This window comes from Eurypyga helias, unplaced genomic scaffold (genome assembly GCF_000690775.1).
Source record: "Eurypyga helias isolate BGI_N326 unplaced genomic scaffold, ASM69077v1 scaffold15879, whole genome shotgun sequence".
NCBI classification, from domain to species: Eukaryota; Metazoa; Chordata; class Aves; order Eurypygiformes; family Eurypygidae; genus Eurypyga; species Eurypyga helias.
The window spans coordinates 111,511-128,869 of NW_010270347.1; the positions used below are offsets into that span (position 1 = coordinate 111,511).

Consider the following 17,359-nt stretch of genomic DNA (forward strand, 5'->3'; position numbering starts at 1 on the left):
GGTATCAATACAACAGGCGATGTACCGTGGTATCACTTATTTCATTTGATGTTGGAGCCCTCTGGGGAGAAGGCAGCTCAGGGTGTTGGACACACCAGGAACTTACTTCTTAACGACGACAAACTACTGCACATGGCTCTCCAAAGGCAGCTGAGGATCAAGTCTGGAACACCAAAGGTGTTTCCTACCTGGATTGTTAAGGATTTCTTCATTCCCTAGTGCACCACTCTGTGTCACAGTTACAGGAGAACTACTGAAACAATGACTAACCTGAGGTCTGATCTTTTACCACACCATTCTTGCTCCTTTCTTCCCAATCCATTACTTCTTTGTATATTAATTCTTAGGAGAGATGGGTGGGAAGAATGAGAGAAGAGACAGAAAAACCACAGTAAGATAACAGAAGCTTTGTATACAATTCACATATGTACATTCTTTTGCTGTTTTAAGACCTCTAGAACAAATGATTAGTAAATATTGTCAAGAGATATGGCTTAAACAGTGCACACTGAGAAGAGGCACATGTTTCTATTTCATAGAATTTTCTATCAGGAAGAAAAACATATTGGGATTACAGACACTTAGGAATAACAAAACACTGAAGAGGAAGGGAAGGACAAAATGAAAACTGCAGCATTTTGTTGAACAGACTTCAGAATATTAAATGTATATCTATTCACTCCAAATAGAACATATTTCCATTCCTGGCTTCCATTCATAGTGCCAGAAGCAGCAGTGCATAACTGGAACAGCGGGCTCCCGTCACGTCCCCAACCCAGCACACGCGTACTGCGAGCTACGCGTGAATAACACAAGTTACTACGATAAGTGTCACTCGTCGTGCTCACTTTTTACCTTTCCATTCTTCAATTGCATGTTCTCTTTCTTCCAACTGTGCATCATAGATTTGAGGTGGAGGCTACAAAGAAAAGGGAAGTCTATAGTGTATCTACTACATCAGGTTAACACAAACAGTTGTAACTGAAGAAACTAAAAGTGACAATTCTAGCATTTTGTTACCTTCACCTTTGGCAGTCTATTCCCCATACCTCAAAGACACACTGATTTTACAACTCCAGAATCTGCTTTTAAGTCCTGCCTCCCACTGAAGAGAGGTTTAACAGCCTCAGCTAAAATCCAGCTCACTGTAAGGCTGTATGAGGCCTTGGAGAAAGTCCCCTTTCCAAAAAGCAATAGATTATCACCATCAGGCAACTCTTTCTGTAAAGTAAAAGGAACTATCCACAACCACTTTCAAAATGATATCACCTCCACTCCAGCTTTCTTCAGGTGAGTCTGCCCCTAACACTGATGTGAAGGCTTTACGTGTGCCTTTCGCTAGCCAAAGAACGAGTTCACAGCATGCTCTTGACTAAAACTAAAGGCATTCTTTATTAAACTGGTATCTTAAAACTGATTTTAAACGCAAACTTACAGCTTCTGCTTCAGCTGGATCATACCAGACAGTAATATAAGGATGACGTAAGGCTTCATCTACAGAAATTCTCTTGTCTGGATCTACTACAAGCATTTTTGATAATAAATCTCTAGCTTGGCTGGCTAGAAAGTAAAAATGAAAAGAACATACATGTGAATAGAGCTGTAGAGTTTAATGTCTGACACAGAAAATGAATACTGGGAACGTAGGACATACGCTGTAACAGATTTCACTGTGAGAACAGGCCCACAAATGCAAGCTTTCCTATATGGCTACATTTTTTTTTAAGAACTAAGGTCCCACCCCCTTCAGTGTAAATGTTATGTTGCTTCTAAACAAAATAAACCATGCAGCTGACACCAACCAACCTCAGTTTGGAACAGTTCTGCTGTTACATGGGTCACAGTTCATTTTAACTACTGAGCATAAAACACACTAAACATTTTTAATGAGCTTTTAAAAATACATCTTGGTACACTGATGATCCAATTTCTGCAATATCAAATTTGTTTTTCTTTTGAAGGTGCTACTGCACAATAACTGGCTACCCATTATTGCTGTGGCACTTCACTGACAGTTCTGTCTGAACGATTACTGTAATAATAAAATAGGCTGTAACAAGTTTTACGTAAAAAAATATATATATTTGACCATATGATAAGGTGTATCATTATTTTACCAGTAATTATCTTAACCCTAAGTGCAGCCAAAGTGAATTATATGCACACATCAACTAGAAAAACCTAATTACAAATAAGCTCCATAAATGTTCTCTGAAAATAATACTTGTTAAGTGACAAATCTTATTCAAATTACTAGAATTAAGGAATTCAACAGAACACTGGGGACAGGGAAATAGTTCTGTATTTAATGACTACTACGAAGATTCCAGGACACATCATAAATGAAAGAAACAGAACATATGCAGCTTCTAATGGTGACATCTATTGCAATAAGCATTTTATACTAGATTTTTTTAAAATTAAGTGTACTACAGACATTTTAAATTAACATTTTTAAAAAAAAACCATGCCTTACTTTTTAACTTGTCACGATCAGACTCTGATGGAAATATCCAGTCTGGGAAGAGCTCTTCAAATTTAATACCAGGATATTTTGGCCTGTTTTCTACATAATTCCTCACTGTAGGCTGTAGTTTCTTCATGAAGTCTGCTGATGGTGTTCCTAATTGTTCAATAACTTTATTCCATTGATCAATATCTGCACCATATCTTTAGGAAAATCAGCTGAAGAATTTGAAGTCTGCACTATACAAAAATATCACTTACAGAAGTCTGAAGAGTTAATGAAAGCTCAAACAAAGGACACAAATATGAACTTCATTCTAGCATCAACAGTATTCTCAGCTGCCATGCAAAAAGCTACATTAATATAAAAATAAAGACTCAGATTTGGTAATCTTAAGGACAGGCTAGAAATGCTGCACAACACATTATGCTTAAGTATCTTTTGCTAATTGCTATCTATTGGGTATTACTGAAAGCAATAATTCCAAAAGAAGCATTATTTGGCCATTGTATCCACAGCAAAGCAACTATATGGCCACAAGAGAAAGGCTGCTGTTGAACCTTCTCAAGCACAGCATAATACCACCAACAATAAAGATTCTTGAAGGTAGGGAAGAATACATGAAAGCAAACCTCGAGCACAACTACATCCCATTCGAAGAAAGGAACTTTGTGTCTGTTTCTTAAGGAAATTAAGCTTTGGGTTGTAGCACTGAGGGAGGGTGGGGGGAATTGGTTGGATGGTGGGAGGTTTTGTTGTAATTATCATCTTCAGAAAAGGTTCAAAGGAGTTCTGAACACTGAATCCAGACTCCTGTAGGTTTTTAGCAGGTTTCTTTTGTGAAAGTGTATCAACTGCGGTAATACTCCAAGACTACTCTGGTGTTAAATTCCAAATTTAGATATTTTATAGGAATCGCATTTACAAGCCACAAATCGAAATTGTGCCTCATGTTTCTTTTGGACTGTCCCTTCTCCTCCTTTTAAGTGAAGGCACTTCCCCTCGACATGGTGACACTTGTTACAGAGACATCAGAGCCTGCTCTGAACAAGCCTAGTCGGGATAACAAGGCTCATTTATCACACTGAGAAGACACTGCATTAGTATTCCTGATATTTAAGTTTACTCAGGTTTACACTTTACAGTTCTCCTGATAAAAAAAAATGTGCAATTGCAGCAGAGTCTAATCATCAACCTCGCAAACATTCATAGCTAAAAATTAATGATCTAGCACTTCAACCCATCCATTATCACAGACAGATTTTGTAACAAAACAACCAATCTGCTGCACTTTAACTTAAAATGTATTTAAAAAACACGGAGGTGCTTTTACTTCAGTTAGTGTGCCAAGAATAAAACCAGAAACCTATGTATAGTCACTGCTTCATGCTACGACTTTAGACTCCTGATACCAAGATTGAAAATTATATTTGCTTATTGAATACACTGCAGTGGAAAAACTACATTAAACTTAAGAAGTCCATGTTAACTCTCATGCTAAAACAAAGCACATAGAAAGAAACTTTTAACATAGATCAGGAAATTTTGTTCCTAGATGGAAAACTGATTTTTGTGAGAACTCCACCAATCTAGATTCAAGAAGATGCTTTTTCTCTGAGTAACAGCCATGTGGTTAGAGAGCTAATCAAATCAGAGTCCAGTCTATCACAAGGCAGAAAAACTTAATGACCTATCCCACTTCGGTAATTAAAACTGGAAAAACAAACATCACAGTTGGATTGCTTCAAAGTGCTTTAAAGATTCTGAAAATTGGAAAAAGAAAAAAAATCCCTAATATAGGGTTGGACTTTAAATAAACTAAGCCTCTTCGCAGAAACCCAGTGGGAGAAAACCTTAATTTCAATGTAAAGCACGCAGAGCATGCTACACGAATAACCCTGCAACTTGCAGACAAAGCTACCTTCCCTGTTCTAGTGACCTCAGGGTCAAAAGTAACCAGACATTCAGCCCATGCCAACCAAATCCACCTACTTTTGGGGACTCGGGAAGAAAAGAAGTTGAAAACAGAGTCCTAACAATCACAACAAAGTAAATAACCCCTCATTTTTTTCTTTTTAATTAGTTTCCTGCACCACCTGGACAGAGAGAGCATTAAAAACAGCCCTGTGCTGCTAGACTTTCCACAATTTCACCTTGGGTATCTACGTTGCCTGGTTTTCTACATTTCTCATTTCCAGTGCAACAGCAACGACAGTAACTCGGGTCACTAACCCTAAGAGCCCCCTGTTCATCCTCCACAGCTCCCGTCAGGCTCCGGCTCCGTGCATCCATCGCCTGGCAACGCGAGGATGGATGCACCTCATTCCAGCCAGACTACCAAGTATCCTCGCAATTCCCATCGACCATATGGGAAAAAACAAACTACAGAGGCTAAGAGTAAGTTTTCCTGCAGATAGTCAAGGGTACATCATTAGGCAACTGCAGCTGAAGGTAAACCAAAGTGACGATCTGACGGAAGCAGTTATCGCTCAGGAAAAGTTTAAACACCACCCACAGTTACCAGCAGTTCACATTAAAGAGAACTGAAAGTCTTTTAAGTAAAAAACCCTGTAAGCACAGCTACGCACTTCAGTAAGATACCGGGGGGAGGAGACTCCTTGGAACACGGACTGGTGGAGCTTGAGTGGCCTCCAGAGAACCACAAACGGTAACTTGGAAGATTCAACAAGTATGGACAAAATTTCCTTCATTTATTCATGAATAAATCAAAACAGCCCATGCTAACATGCAGGTGAAAGACATACAACATACATGAAGAATTGTGTTAGGTTGGTTTGAAGGCTTCAAAAAGTAAAACAATAAGTATAGAAAGGAAGAAAGGTGGAAAACAAAAAGACTTGTTTAACAATTAATCATTTGTACTACTAAATAATGCATGATCAACTGTTGAAGATTAGTGTCATGAAATTTAGCATTAAAATTGAAAGTCCTCCTCTACAAGATACATAGGTAACCCTGAACAGGGCCGTGGTAATTTTAGTCGTGGACTCAACTTTTCCTTGCTGACAAGCAAAAACATTATACTTCCTTCAAAATCTTGGGCTGTGAGTAGCTATAGCTTCTTCCGACGTACAGCTGTAACTGGCAACTGTGGTTTAATCCTGCCTGCATTCTATTTATTTACTGGCAAATTTTGAATGTCCAGTCCTACATCACTGTTACTACACCAGGTATTATTTATAAAGGATGAAATTGGCTTTCCTCCAATTTTTATAACTAGAACTTGGTAACGAGTCAAATATTTTAACTTTGTTTCTAGGGAAATATTTTGAATCTTCAAAGAGCATTTACTTTTTAAAATGATCACTTTTATTCACTTAACACAACATACAGACTCGTTTGTGATCCAGTGATGTTGTCACTGAGATTTCCAACCTCTAAGGCATGGAAACATATGTATGAGTGTTTTCCTTGGTTTTAATACAGTAAAATTTCCTACAATAACTGTCATTCAAGAAAGCAGAATTTTATTAAAGACAAATCTGGGTCAAAAATATTGGCGGGAGGAATAACAATCTTGTAGAAAAAGTAAGCCCAAAATAAAGTTTTCATAGAATGGGAAAAAAAAATCCAAAAAGAAAAATGTTTTCTTATTATAATAAATAATAGTAATAAACACATTACTCATGCAGTGTGCTTGCCATTAGGACACTGCTGTCCAGCAAGGGTTAATAAGCAAGAAAGAATTCTGACTGCAGCTCAAAAAACCGTACAATTAAAAAAAGTCTACTGTTCAAACAAATAGTAAGCAAAATCCATGCACAGGAAAAAAGTAACTTTGTAGGCTTTTGCTTATAACACGTATCTACAAAGAACAAGAGTAAGAAAATATACTTACTGCTATTTATTTTTTAAGTCTAACAGTATCCTCTTTTCAGCTACAAAAGCTGAAGCTCTTATGGATTCAACCAGTAAAAGTTGCATTAAATATAGTCTACTAAGAAAATAAAATGGAAAGCTCAACAATTTGGTTAATGACACTAATTTCAAATAGTACAGCAGATCTATTAAAACATATTATTGAAAATATTGCTTATGTTTTTATACTTATACAGATCAAAATAATTGTTTCTGTTGGAAGTGGAAGGGGATTCAAGGATGACTAGGGAAGGATACGATCAGTGCCTTGGAATATCACACAACCTTTCACCAATTCTCCCATGATGCACCCAACTGACCAGATATCAACTGAAAGTAAAAATGAAATGATCAAATTATGAAGTATCATGAACAAAAGTGAGGAAAACAAACAAAACCATCTAGTATCTACAGTAAAACACAACAATGTGGAAAACCAAACTGCCAACATGAATTTTCAATCCTATCAACACCAACTGACTGTTGCTAAATTTCATTAGCATTTTGTAAAATATAATCAGTGTCTACATTTCTGAAACAACCGTGAAGGATACAATCTCTTCCTGGAAACAGGACTTTATGGAGGACCATTTCTGCCATAATGCACCCAACAGACCAGATATCCACTATCAAATGTTAGGTGCAACAAGGACAAAAGATTAAAGAGGTTTTTTAAAATACCACAATTATTTATTTGTAAGTGCATACTGTATTCCTACAGTCCTGCAGGTAATTTATTTTTGTCCCATCCATAACAGCCTCTACCGAAGTTCTGATCCACATCAGCACCTGCTCTACAACAAGCTGCCTCGTGCATTAATGAAAGGTTTTTGCACAGTCAGTGGCCCAGCAAGGTCCTGCGAGTCCCTCGTATTACGAGAAGACGTACTAGCATAGAAGCCCAGAGGAGGCAGTTTATTACTCCTCAGCTAATAAAAAATCAGCAGGTAAACCCCCCAATAACACAAGTCAAGGACAATTTCCTTGCCAGCAATTTTGTTGGCTGAACATTCAATGTATATTATTGCTGTGTAGTTTTTAATAACGTAACACCCAGCCTCTTTGAGCACTGTGCAGATTTAGGAGGGTATAAGGCATAGTTTATGACAGGGATCTGAAACAGATTTTAATTATCAGAGACATAAAAGCAGACAGACTGTCCAAAGATGCTTCAGAATAAAATCGCACTGAACAATGTGTTTATTGTTTATAAATTGATGGTTATTTTTTTTAATATCATCCAGCATAGGTGCCTAACCAGTTTTTTGTAAATTAAAAAAATGGCAACAGGATAACACATGAAAAGATATAACAATAGCAGGGGAGAGGGAGCAGTGCATGTTAAATGGAGACAGGCACACAGAGCAGAAAACTACTATGTTCTCCAAAATTATTACAGTGCAATTTTTGTTCTTTCCAATGACAGACAAGAGAAGGGGAAAACAGCCCTCCCTCCCCCTTTTAAAGCTGTTATGTTCCGAGACAGATAAGCTTTAGACCAAAGATTCAAAGCGTTACCCCAGCAACTTACCGTTCTCTTTATATCCCATTCCAAGGATAACCTCTGGTGCTCTGTAATACCGTGTTACTACATATGGAGTCATCATAAAGTTAGTACATGCTGTTCTTGCCAGTCCAAAATCAAGGATTTTGAGCGTACAGTCTGATTTTACTACTATGTTGCTGGGTTTCAAATCCTACCAAGAGATTACTTCAGTTAAGGAAGGATCAATCTACAGAATAATACACCCACACCCCTCCACCATCAATATATGCCACCAATTCACCTCGTTAACAACGGCATATTCCTGCTCTATACACAAACTAGAGACAAGTTAAAAGCTGCACAGCTAAAACGTTCAGGGAAAACACCATGAATTAGTCAAGTGTAGGTCCACCATCAATATATGCCACCAATTCACCTCGTTAACAATGGCATATTCCTGCTCTGATTTATTTGCTTATTTATACACAAACTAGAGACAAGTTAAAAGCTGCACAGCTAAAACGTTCAGGGAAAACACCATGAATTAGTCAAGTGTAGGTAAAGGAGCAACCCAACACACAAAGCATAAGTGTATTTGTTAATGACAGAGAGGCCACCTGCATTAGGAAATCTCACAGAATTAGGATGTAGTTATCCAATGAGTGGAGAAAAATAAAATAATCTAGGAGATATGCCTCGTGGGAACAGTCATTATTGCATGCAAAGGAATACAGTTAGGGAAAAACGAGAATAATTAGGTTTTATTCACAAAGTATCAGAAGTAGCTGAACTACAGTACATTTAATTCTGCTCAAATGCTCGACAGTTTCAACCACACAAACCATGTTCTCAGGTACTGAACTTCCTTTTCTTGAAGGAGATGGGGACATGCAAATAGTTCACATGGGTTTGAGTGTTTCAGCAAGGCAATGAATCTGCAGGATTCTACTGAATTTACTCTGCTTGGTCACAGGCTCCAATTTCTAGATGCAATTCCTACTATGCCATTCCTTCTGAACTCTCCCAGCTCTGCTCCTTCCCTAGCTTGTTTTTTTTTCAAACCCAAATCTCTCAATCTAATCAAGAGTTTCTACTCCAGAAAGGTAATTTTGTTTTGGTCTCAGACCAACCCACCACTTCAGCTTCTCCATTTCACTAAGTTCACACCTCTGGTTAGCTGTTCACAGTTCCTCTCATTGCCCATTTTCCTGTCCAACCAGTATCAGTTCTGCCGGTATCTCTGTTGGCTCCCAAGACTCAAACTTCTCAGCAAACCGTGTCTCCCCTTTAGCTCCAAATCAATGTCAACACGTCACATGGAGTTCTGCTGGAGTTCCAGCCCCGCCTACAGCCTCTTACACACCTCACACCATAACTTCAGGAAAGCCCAGTACCAAGACTACCTGGACACAGACTTTGGCTAACTATATATAAACTTCCTTGCTAACACCACAGGATTTTCATAGTAGGGTTTTTCTGCAAAGAAAGGAAGTCGATCTGTTGTAATTTATACAGCTTCTCTATTATGTTTATGGATTGAAACATCAAAAAAAAAAAAGCACATTACACTATAACTGGATAGAGTTTTACAGCCACCAGGCAAAAAAGAAATTTAAAAGGCAAGCATGTGCAGGAAGTAGGGGAAGAAAATTAAAGGAACAGGAAACAAGCAGAACCATTAAACGGACTAGTCATAAAATTAAATTAAAAAAAAAAAGGGCAGAACAGATGCAGAGAGAAATATGAAGTCTGCACAGGACTTTGAAATACCGATCATTTACAGACTTTGCTTTTCAGAGTCACAGCACGGTTGAGGTTGGAAGGGACCTCTGGAGCTCATCTGGTTGAACCCTCCTGCTCAAGCAAGGCCACCTACAGCCAGTTGCCCAGGCCCATATCCAGCCAGCTTTTGAATATCTCCAAGGATAGAGATATTTAAGAAATAAATATTACATTTTAAAGACTCATTCTTCAGTAACTTGAAAGGTCCACAGGCACATTTTATCTTTCAGTGAGTTCAGCATTAGTTAAATCCAGAGGGCTAACCTGATCTGAGTTCTGTTTATAATACAGTTTTTATCTTTGAACTAGAAACAATCTTCAAGTTTAATAGAATTCTTATGAAAGAAATAAACTTATGGAATAGCAGCCCCTTGCCTTCCCCCATTTCATAGGAATACGTGCATTCATAAAGAGTATTGTTAATGATCTAATACTACCTACTCTGTGGATGATACCAGCTGAGTGGAGATGTTTGATACCACATAGCATTTGGTAAAGAAGGTAAGACATCCTTTCATGATCCAATTCCATATGAATAACCTGGCACAAATTGGCATCCATCAACTCCATAACCAAATATCTAAAGCACAAAAAAGAAAGTAATAAGAAAACTCAAGTCTTACTTTTTGTAGGAAGCAGCAATTCATTTTCAGATTAAAGCATCACCTGCTTCAGACACAGGCAACCCCCCATTTACCCATGAAGCCCATTCACAAACTGCAACAGCACATTCACTGGAACCTACGAATACCCCACCTATTAAATCACCGTGAATCCATTCTAGACCAATTGCCACAAGCTTGCATAAAAAAAGAAGTATATTCTGTTCTTAGCTGAGGCCAAAAATACTGTTGTGCTAACACAACTGGTATGGCAAAAAAATGGTATCAGTTATCCAGACCAAGTTATTATCTTGAGGGGACTTGCTTAGCTAAAGGAAAACTCGCACAAACCAGATGCATATGCAATCAGCAGAGTACGGCAGACAGATGAATAAAAGGTAAAGAACCTTTTTTTTTTTAATTATTATTTCCCACTCCCATCTCATGGGTATAGTGATACAACTGTCTTTGTCTTTCTTAAAGAAATTTAGAAATAAGGACTAATTAAAGGCTAAATTCGACCTATAGTTTTCACCAGGTGAAGTCTGTAGGGTACTGGAAATACAGCTCCAGGGCTTAGGCCAGGTCAGGAAGATTAGAACAAAAATCTAGTACTTACACATCCTGAAATTCTTCTAGTGACTTCTGTGGTGTAAATACATTTAATAAACTAATTATCTATAAAATAAAAATAAACATTAGAAGAAACTTCAGCTTTAATTCACATAAAAATCCAGTATTGAAGAAGTTACTGTTCAAAAATCAAATGCATACTGTTACTATACACAGCTCGAATGTTACTTGGCTTCACTTAATTCACATGTGCTGAAAAACTGCCAATTCAGAAATAGTTCAAAACTGCAGCATGTATGCCAAAGGAGCTAAGGCAAGACAAAACCACTTTTGTTCTTTTTAAAGTTATAGGACACCTTCTATCTCCCTCCGCAGCACCTGAAATATATCCTTTTTCCCCCGTAAAGAATAATCTCTTATTTTAAATCACGTTGTGCACGGAATTTTAGCCAAGGCTGTCCAACAACATGTACACAGAGGTGCCCCACATTAAGCTTAAGATTATGATGTACTATTTCTAGAAGAACTGCTAAAACTGCTGTACTGCCATTCTTAATAACCACCTTGCTTTTATTCTGCTGCTTCTGGACCTCAACAAAAGCTTACTTAAAAAATTCAATCCTAAAAGGCTAATCAGCTCCAGAAAGTTTGAGATCTGAGTGCACAGCTTCAACCATCAGCAGTGTTTCTAGTTCATGTTAATACTGGAACGTAACAGTCACATAAACCTTATATTCTTGTACTTCAACGTTCAAGTATTGACATTCAGGCTTGTTATTTTAGAAGGTTCAAGGATTTTAAAATACGTGTGTACTGTCCATAGTATTTCTCTTCTGTTTACCAATAAATTGTCAGGTAGTGCTGCACCCCTGAAAACCCCACCAATTAAACACTGTATTTAATAAAAACCTTGCATAAGCTCAGAAGATTTAACTACAGTGCAGTAAAAAGAGCCAAACCCACTGCCAAACAGGCTTTGCTGCAGTATGGCTTAAAAGGCAAATGCAACACAGCAAGGCTGCAAGGCCAGCTCTGTTGGGCTGACAGCGATGGTAAACCTATACCAACGACGCAGCAAAAACCTCCTCTTGGCACTTCATCCTCCAAACAGCTCAGCCAAGAACTTAACCGCACATTGTGGAGAAATGCACAACCCACAGCACATCTTTCCAGTCTTTCTCTCACTGTTTTTCCATTAATTTGGTTACTAGCAGCAAGTAAGAAAGCAAATTCTGAGCCTTTTGGAAAACTTACACTAACAAAGGAGAAAAACATAAAGCCAAACTTACATTTTTGTGATTGACACATTTTAAAAGAACAAGCTCTCTGTAAGCTCTTTTTGCGTGGGTTTGATTCTGAAAAGGACGACTCAGCTTCTTTACAGCAACATTTATTCCAAGGACTGTATCGAATGCAGCACTAGAAGTTTTCAAAGACAAACAACTTAAGTTGAAGTCTGTTTGAGGGAGAGGAGGGGGCAAAAGGGAGACAGGAGTGAGGAAAGACATCAAGATTTGAGACAAAGCATATCCAGTAAGCTGTTTATGCTAATTTTCATTTAGAAAATAAACATCCTTTAAAACCTACACATCCTTTAATAAACACAAATAGGTTAAAAACAGAAGCCACTGACACTCATCAGAAGTCTTCCTGCTCTCCTCTGTCTTAATACAGAAACTGCTGACTCAAGATTCACACTCAAAATTACAAGATCTAAAAATATTTTAAGCTTATTTGAAATCACAAAGAATTTCAGCTGCCTAATCTGTATATGTGGAGTATATTTAAGACACTGTTACTGACTGAAAATCATTTAGTATTTGCAACAGGAATTTCTCTTTCCTAAAGGAGAGTCACAATCATGTCTTACGACCCATTCTGCTGGTATCAATACTCTCCTATCCATGCACAGTTTACAGTTATAAACAACTGTAGTGCCCAGCAGAAAATTACATTCATCATCTGGTTTTGGGGAAAAAAATCCACAGAAGTGAGAAATACAGAAAACTCAGATTGCAGGGAGCAATACAAGAGTTTAAAAGTGAATAGGACCATTAATTTTATCTTGTTTTTCAGTTGTGCTTGTTCTTTCCCTCCAAAGTTTGAGGTACAGGTGTAAACTTGCTTTAATAGCCGTAAGAATCGAAAGCTAAATCAGCTGTATAGCCAGAACAAGACTAAAATGGGAATATTCTTCATTATTAACACACAGACTACTCGGTAAAATATATATGAATTCATACCACATACTACTCACGAGTTCTGATCTTTAAATAGCTCCAGTTTTAAATAACGATTCCCATATTACTCTATTCCCATTTAAAGTTACTTTCCTAAGTTAGGAAAGAATTCTCATTCAGATATATTTTCCAAGCACAATTAAGCTCTTTGTGAGCTCCTTCCCTGTCTCATGAAGAGCTGTACAATACCAGGCTTAAGAGAACCATCTTATTATAGTACTCTTACAGAAAATTACAGCTCCTCTGGGCTAACACCACCACTCAAATGATATGAAGTTTAGCAGCATCGAGTCACTGCTTTCCCTACGGGAAAAGCAAGGCCACCACAAAGCAGGGCTCACTCATGAGATGTGTTTTCTTGAAGGCATGTCCCAAATTTGAATCAAGGTGTCATTTGCACTAACAACTTGCTAGCATTTATTTCAACTTTGTACTGTGAAATATGATACAATCACTCACAGATTTAAAGCATTTGTCTGTGCAAAACAAAACACAAAGTGGGAGGGAGGCAACTGGCCAGACAACTGGAGAAATTGTTTTCTTCCCAAATATGAAAGCACTGATGTTCCAGTACTCACGTCACCTAGAAGATGTATAATATAAATTTAAAAGTTTAACTACACCTGGGAATTAGCACAAAAATCAACCAACAGGGTCTGCATGAATCAGTTGTTCCAGTCGATCACAGGTCAGCAGCAAAGGAGCAATTCTAAGGGAAGTGACCCTTTGTGATCTGACAAGTCAGGTATACATCAAGGCTCACTGAGCACACACAAAGAACTCCACCTGAACCTCTTGTCTTGCTCATCTACATGAGTGACCGACATTGCAGCTCAAATAAAAAAGCTGTCTACTACCCACACAACCCATGGGGAATAACTAAAAACAGACTGGTAAAAGAAAAGAAAGATGTAAAAAACTCTGCGAGCATACATTCATTTAATTCACCTAGGGAAAAAAGACAGCGTAACACCTCTATTTCCATGATCATGCTTCTACATATCACGTAATTTTACATAAACAAACAACAACAAATCATGGATGTAACTGGCGTTAAAGATCTTTCCCCATCCCTGCTCCTCTGAATTCAAGAGGAAATTCTGCATCATGGCAACTGCTTCAGGCCCAGATTTGAAAAACGATTTGCCAGTCTCTACCCTATCACCCTGGCTACCAGCAGAATGCCTATAGGCGATTTCAGCATTTGACATCATGGGAGAATCCCAACGTCTATCCCCCGTACAACAGCGATTCCAATTTGATCCTAGTGAACCCCAGTAGGGTCTTCACTGCACTTGTGATAGTTTTGCACCTTGAGTGAACATTTAATACTGAGTAGCGATGCCATAGACACTATAAAATTAAGGCATTATGACCTAAATTATAGCAGGAAATCTCATTTCTGTAGGCCCTTGCTTTGAACTGCAATACGCGACTACTATGGATTCTTGCTCTGCAGTTCCCCTTCACTAACTCCTCCTCTACTGTCCAAAACGGGAGTTCACAAGTAGCAACAAACTCATCCCAACTGTTTCTTACTGTAAGAGAAGTTAAAGGCAGGCAAAACTGTTGCTATTCATACGATCATGGGTTTGCTGCACTGCAAGGCAAAAGAAATTTGCTGGGACAGAAAAATCAGTTTCACTAGAAAATTTACAAAATCAAAGACAGGATGGCAAGAAACTGAAGACAAAAATTATTTCAAAAGAATAATTTTGTGCAAGTGACTATTCAGTCCTAAAGAAATCATAAGACTTCAAATGTATTAATTCTTCAGAACAAAGAAGTATGGGAAGTCATGTATACAAGTGTCCTTTGTATATAAAATACAAAAGGTATATCCAGTTTCTCTCCTAGCCTGCTTGCAGTGAGAGCTAGCAATACCCTCTACGTAACAACTCCGTTCTTTTCTCATCTTCCTAGAGCTTTCATTCACCTCTTTTTCCAAGTATGTATCTTCAAAACTACTTATTTCCCTAAATTTTAAAGAAAAAATGAAGCAGAGGCAATACAAATGGAGTTCCTAATTCATATTTTGAGAAAAAAAAAGCCAAATTCAGACCTCTCCTAGCTGAGGTGACACACCTGGTATTCAAAATTTCTCATCAATAAACACCACCCACTCACAAAACTCCAGAAATCGTTATCCTGATTTTTATGTTAAACACTGGATGATAAAAAAGCATGACATCTGCATTTCACACTACTGACTTGACAATTGTTCCAGCCAAACATGACAGGATAGCACTCAGTTTTTTACATTTTACATCCTAGTATTTCATATCTTTCTTTTGCGTACTACAAGGAATTTTAGGAGAAATTAAGATTTTTTCCCCCTTCTTTAACAAGGACATAGCGTTTGGATGTTTCAAATAAAGATAAAAATTTATGCAATCTTTCACTCTGCTGTTCCATGCATCAAGTATTCTCAAAACAAGTCAAAAAATCAGGTAATTCCTTCTTCCTCCCAAAGCGCTGACCTTAACAATACCATAAACTTCATTTTGAAGCAGACACCTATTTTAAATCATAGAGCAATGCACTACTTCTAATGAAAGGAGGAACACTTACAACCACCCTGAACTCCTGCCTGCCATCTAGAACAAGCATAACTAAGAATATTTACACCAGGAAAGTGTTAGCACTAAACTCGACCTTACCCAAACACTAACAAGATCCAGCACGCCTATCCAGTCATCACTCAACCCACTCAAGAAAAATGAAATAGGATGTTCTCATTTTGCTTATTTTTCAGGGCAATAGGGGTATCTAAATAATTAAAAAATAAAGGCACGTCATCACAAAAATGCACTCTTTTCCTCTATTTAAAACTTATTTCGGTTATGAAAAGGCCCAAAAGACATGGGCAGGTGCTGTATAAAGAGTTGTTCACAACACATGAGTCATCACACTTATTCTGCAGAATTTATAGATGAAGAGAAACTGCAGATTGGATTTAAAGCACGAACAGCCCACCACGTGCTGTGATTAAATCTAATATTAGAGTGTTCCTGAGCATATCTGTCCGCACCCCTGTGTATGGAATTGTAAAAATGCATCAATAAACATTTCTGCTGTTACCAAGTAAGTTTTGCCCAACAAAATACGGGCTGGCACTAAGTCGTGTAGAAAGGATTGCTGCAGTCTAACAAAACATTTGAAAGTGTTTACCTTGAGCTGGCCCAGAGGTGTGGTGCCATACAAGAGACTAAGGTTCAGGATCAGACTAACGACTCTCACGTCCTGGGCCAGTGGAGGCTGGACACATAGCTGAGGTGACACACCACGGAAGAGCTGGCCAGCCCAACCCCTCACACAGCATCCCTTTCTGGTTAATCCATGGAATGACAATGACACTGATTTGCCTCATCCTGCCAGTTAATGGCAAGGCACTGCATTGATGGCTCCTAGAAATGGACAGGAGTGATTGGGAATAAAAGGGGGGGAAAAAAGGGGGCCATGATGAAGAAACGAGTAAAACCCAGAATCTCTCACCACCGTATTGTCATACCTTACACTGCAGTATCATGACTACATGGGGAATGTGAGAACTAGAAACAAAAATAAAGTGGTTAATGAGAAAGAAATTTGTTGACCGTTTTAATTTATGCAGTTATGAAAATATTAGTTTTCCCTAAAAACAAAACAAAAATAGTTTTGCACAGGAACTTTTTGAAAGCAGGTGTTTTAGCATTTATTTAGTCCATAACCCTGTAGCAAGAGACCAAAATTACCATCAGTATTTGACATTTTGGCACCCCTATCAGCAATGCATCTGAATTTATATTTATAGCTTTATATTTAAATTAAGTATTTATTACTCACCAAACAATGCCCTGTGCCCCTGATCCAATGGGTTTCAACTGCTGGTAACGTTTTAGTACAGTGAACGTTGAATCTGCAACTTGAACACTGTAAAACTGACTGTCACATTTACTGTCACTCATGGTGTAGTGTCATGTAGTTTTCTCTCTCAAGGACCTGGTAAAGCTCTCAAGATCTTAAAGAAAAAGAAAGAAAACAAACGTTCAATCTCTCGCTAATTTCAGGCAGACAAGATGGAAAATATACATATTTCAATACACATGAATTTTTCAACAGCATACCATTAAATAAGCATTCTTTCAACTTTGTGTATTACCACTGCTAATGAAAAAATACTCGCAGACAGACAGCAAATAATTACAGCCTTCACAGCTTTAAGTGAATGCATGTTTCTATTCCAACCCCTAAAACAAAAAGCCGCTAAGTAAACAACTGTAAAAACAAACAAAACCACCAAAATCCAACTCCTCACTCTCCTCACTGAAGGCTACTCCCTAACTCAGAA

At 37.9% G+C, this 17,359-nt stretch overlaps 1 protein-coding gene across 3 annotated transcripts in view; it reads right to left on the bottom strand.

Annotated features, from left to right (window-relative positions):
• The window catches only part of MAPK9 (mitogen-activated protein kinase 9), an 18,014-nt gene extending 982 nt beyond the window's left edge, over window positions 1–17,032 (bottom strand). For 2 of the 3 annotated variants that reach the window (XM_010158420.1, XM_010158421.1), the window contains exons 1-10: window positions 16,855–17,032; window positions 12,079–12,208; window positions 10,836–10,894; window positions 10,056–10,194; window positions 7,878–8,043; window positions 6,605–6,676; window positions 2,477–2,659; window positions 1,436–1,560; window positions 856–919; window positions 271–342 (exon numbers count right to left, since the gene is read on the bottom strand). In XM_010158420.1, the coding sequence (XP_010156722.1) occupies window positions 271–342; window positions 856–919; window positions 1,436–1,560; window positions 2,477–2,659; window positions 6,605–6,676; window positions 7,878–8,043; window positions 10,056–10,194; window positions 10,836–10,894; window positions 12,079–12,208; window positions 16,855–16,976 (1,132 nt within the window). In that variant the 5' untranslated portion in view covers window positions 16,977–17,032. Of the gene's footprint in view, window positions 1–270; window positions 343–855; window positions 920–1,435; window positions 1,561–2,476; window positions 2,660–6,604; window positions 6,677–6,900; window positions 6,973–7,877; window positions 8,044–10,055; window positions 10,195–10,835; window positions 10,895–12,078; window positions 12,209–16,854 lie in introns of all 3 variants that reach the window. The other variant, XM_010158422.1, reaches the window with a different exon arrangement.
• Window positions 17,033–17,359: the final 327 nt, after the last annotated feature.